The sequence below is a fragment of the Lactuca saligna genome, chromosome 5 (assembly GCF_052625555.1).
Source record: "Lactuca saligna cultivar CGN05327 chromosome 5, ASM5262555v1, whole genome shotgun sequence".
NCBI classification, from domain to species: Eukaryota; Viridiplantae; Streptophyta; class Magnoliopsida; order Asterales; family Asteraceae; genus Lactuca; species Lactuca saligna.
In genome coordinates this window covers 60745727-60749491 of record NC_136421.1, presented here as the reverse complement: position 1 = coordinate 60749491, position 3765 = coordinate 60745727, and the positions used below count along the sequence as shown (strand labels likewise).

General features: G+C 32.7%; 1 protein-coding gene across 1 annotated transcript; it reads left to right on the top strand.

Annotated features, from left to right (window-relative positions):
* The first annotated feature begins 283 nt into the window (after window positions 1-283).
* On the top strand, window positions 284-2914 carry LOC145046043 (Pentatricopeptide repeat (PPR) superfamily protein). Its single transcript, XM_078994315.1, has one exon. The coding sequence runs from the start codon at window positions 401-403 to the stop codon at window positions 2780-2782; it is 2382 nt and encodes a 793-aa protein (XP_078850441.1). The 5' UTR covers window positions 284-400; the 3' UTR covers window positions 2783-2914.
* Window positions 2915-3765: the final 851 nt, after the last annotated feature.

Here is a 3765-nt window from a genome sequence, read left to right as displayed (position 1 = left end):
CAAAAACTAAAAATAGATTTTAAAAAATGTTTGGATAGTATTTTTTGATTTTTGAATGTCATTTAACTTTAAAAATCCAAAAGTTAAAAAAAAAAATCATATTTTCTTGATTTTTGAAAACCCACTCTCTTCTTCTTTACGAAAACTTTTTTTGAAAAGAACTTCTTTATCTTCCAAACCTCTGTATATAAACTTTTTTTGAAAAGAACTTCTTTATCTTCCAAACCTCTGTATATATATATATATATATATTTTTAAAAAGTTATAAGGCAAAATGGTTTAAAAAATATTCTCACAACACCCTCTATAGTTTCAATTGTGGCAATATATTTCCATGTTCTTCCGGATGCCATTCAATACACTTCAAAAAATACCCAACTCAAATTCATGAATAACCCAGATGATGTATAGATACAAGAAAGTCATCTCAATCGCCATTCATGGCGGTTCCAAGCTTTCAATCTCTCATTCGTACTCAACCACTGGCACCATCAGTCATCACTTTACTCACCACATCGACCAATTTCTCTCAATTAGATCTCCTAAAACCCTCCAATCACTCACAAAGTACCACGCTTACATCATAACTACAGGACATCACTCAACTAACGTTTTCATCTCTTCAAAACTCATCTCCCTCTACGCTTATCTCCATAAGCCCGTATCATCGAAACACGTGTTCGATGCATTTCATGGTGATAAAGATATCTTCTTATGGAACTCTCTCATTAAAGCTTACTTTTCCAATGGAATGTATCCACAATGTCTCGAGTGTTACGCTTCCATGAGAGGCTTTACTTCCCTTCTCCCAAACCAGTTTACAGTTCCCATGATCGTTTCCGCCTGTGCCGAGCTTGGGGATTTGATTAATGGCACGATGGTACACGGTTTGGTGTTTAAAGTTGGAATTTTTCAAGAAACCTCTGCGGTTGGGTCTTCATTAGTATACATGTATTCAAAATGTGGGTATATCAAGAATGCACAACAGGTGTTTGATGAAATGCGTCTGAGAGATGTGGTTGCTTGGACTGCTCTTATAATCGGGTATGTGCAGAATGGTGAGAGCGAGAAAGGATTAATGTGTGTTTGTGAGATGTATACGACATGTGGAGAAGATGAAAAGCCGAATTTTAGAACATTAGAAGGTGGGTTTCAAGCTTGTGGCGATTTAGATTCAGTAAATTCAGGTAGATGCTTACATGGAGTAAGTTTAAAATCTGGACTTGGATGTTCAATAGCTGTTCAATCTTCAATCTTTTCCATGTACTCCAAATGTGGAACTCTAGAAGAAGCTTACATGTCCTTCTGTGAAGTTCCAATAAAAGATATCAAATTATGGACTTCAATTATTGGTGTATATGGAAAATTTGGATGTGTAAAACAATGTTTAGATAAATTTATGGAAATGCTTTCTTCTGGAATTGATCCAGATCCAATGGTTATCAGTTGTGTTATATCTGGTCTATCCAACTCTACATGTGTATCTTTTGGAAAAACATTTCATGGGTTTTTAGTGAGAAGAAATTATCATGAAGATCATGTGGTTCATATTTCATTAATGACTATGTACTTTAAGTTTGGAATTATAACTTATGCTGAAAATGTCTTCAATGGTGTCATTGATATAGAACTTATGAATACCATGGTTCATTGCTATGGTAAATTAGGATATGGAATCAAATGCATTGAGTTCTTTACAAAGATGATAAATTTAGGCATGAATCCAGATTGTTACAGTTTAGTATCGGTTATTTCTTCATGTTCAAAAATGGGGGAAATGAATCTTGGAAAATCTCTTCATTGTTATGCTGTTAAAAGGTTTATGACAGAGTATACATCGGTGTCGAATTCACTCATAGACATGTATGGAAACACTAAGAATGAAGAACTAATGATAGCAAGGAAACTATTTTGTATAACAAAAAAAGATATTATCACTTGGAACACAATGATTTCTGCTTATGTAAATTCTAAGCATTATGATGAGGCGTTTTCTTTGTTCAATAAAATGGTTTTTCAAGGGATTAAACCTAATTTAGCAACACTAATTAGCATGCTTTCTGCATGTGCCCAAATCGGATCATGTGAAAAAGGAGAAGAGATACATTCAAATTATATCGATCAAGAAATGATTTTGAGTAATGTAACACTTGCTACTTCGTTAGTTGACATGTATGCCAAATGTGGGAAACTCGAAAAATCGGAAAATATATTTAACCAAATGAGTGAAAAAGATGTTATTTCGTGGAATGTGATGATTTCTGGTTACGCGATGCATGGAGACGCCACGTCAGCAATAGAAACTTTTGAAAAGATGGAGGGATTAAAATCGAATGTTAAACCAAATGAGCTTACTTTTCTTGCACTTCTTTCGGCTTGTAATCATGTAGGGTTTGTGAAGGAAGGAAAGTATTTCTTTAGGAGAATGGGAGATTATGGTTTAAAACCAACACTTAAACATTATTCTTGTATGGTGGATCTTCTTGGTAGATTGGGGAATCTTTATGAGGCTGAAGATTTGGTTTTGACAATGCCTATTGTTCCTGATGGAGGTTTGTGGGGTACTTTGTTAAGTGCTTGTAAAACACATAACAATCCCGAAATGGGTATTAGGGTTGCAAAGCGTGCGATTGAATGTGACCCAAAGAATGATGGGTATTATGTAATTATCTCAAACTTGTATGATTCTATAGGGATGTGGGAGGAAGCTGAAAAGATGAGAAACTTCATGAAGGAAAAGGGAGTAGAAAAGGCAGTAGGTTATTCTTCTAGCAACCCTTGAGCTGACTCACACCAGTTGATGTAATTCATCACACAAGTCCAATCATAATAGATCACTAAAATAAATACAAATACAAATACCGAGTGATATTCTAATACTAGTAATGCATGTCACTTTTTATGTTCTAGTGTATCCAACATCGGTGTGACATAATCTTACAAGTGGTTGTATATAAGTTGGAGTCTATCTTCTCTCCGTAAAGGCTCTTTTAAAGAGTTAATATGGGGTTTCACGTATGTTTAAAATTACCAATCTCACACGTAGCATAATAGGATCTAGGGTAAAACATCACATAAAGATTTTAAGAAGTAGCATATTAGGCTTTCGGGTAAAACATCACATAAAGATATCAAATTGTGTTTTAGTATAATTATAAAAAGGCACAAAAGATAGATAATTTTGCATTACATGTTTTATGCAAGAAAACATATGTTTCATGAAAAAGTTTTCAACAAACTTAATAATAAATGCTTAAACAATTAGTAGAATTAACAGTAGCATATTAGGCTCTCGGGTAAAATATCACAGAGATTTTAAGAAGTTTTAAAATCAGAGAAGTATTCTTTGACATTATATTATATAATCAAAGTGTTTTAATGATGATATCAAACTGTGTTTTAACATAATTATAAAATGACACAAAAGATAGATAATTTAGATAATTTTGCATTACATGTTTTACGAAAGAAAATACATGTTTAATGAAAAAGTGGTAAACAAGCTTAATAATGAATTTTTAAACAATTAGTAGAATTAATAGCGTTACATGTTTTAAGTAAGAAAACAAATGCATCCTGCTTTCATTTTATGTGAAAATGACGTGGTTGCTTTAATTAAGTAGATTTTTTTCAAAATACAAGATATGAAAATAGAATGTTGTGATAAAAAAAAAAATCAATAAAAGTTCATTGCTATTTCTTGCAACTAAAACATGTCTTTTCCTCCCTTTGAATGATCATATGATATGCAAATATCCTTCATGC

What these genes read in the sequence shown, in the direction of transcription:
- LOC145046043 (XM_078994315.1), top strand. Translation starts at nt 401, where the DNA reads ATGATGTATAGATACAAGAAAGTCATCTCAATCGCCATTCATGGCGGT.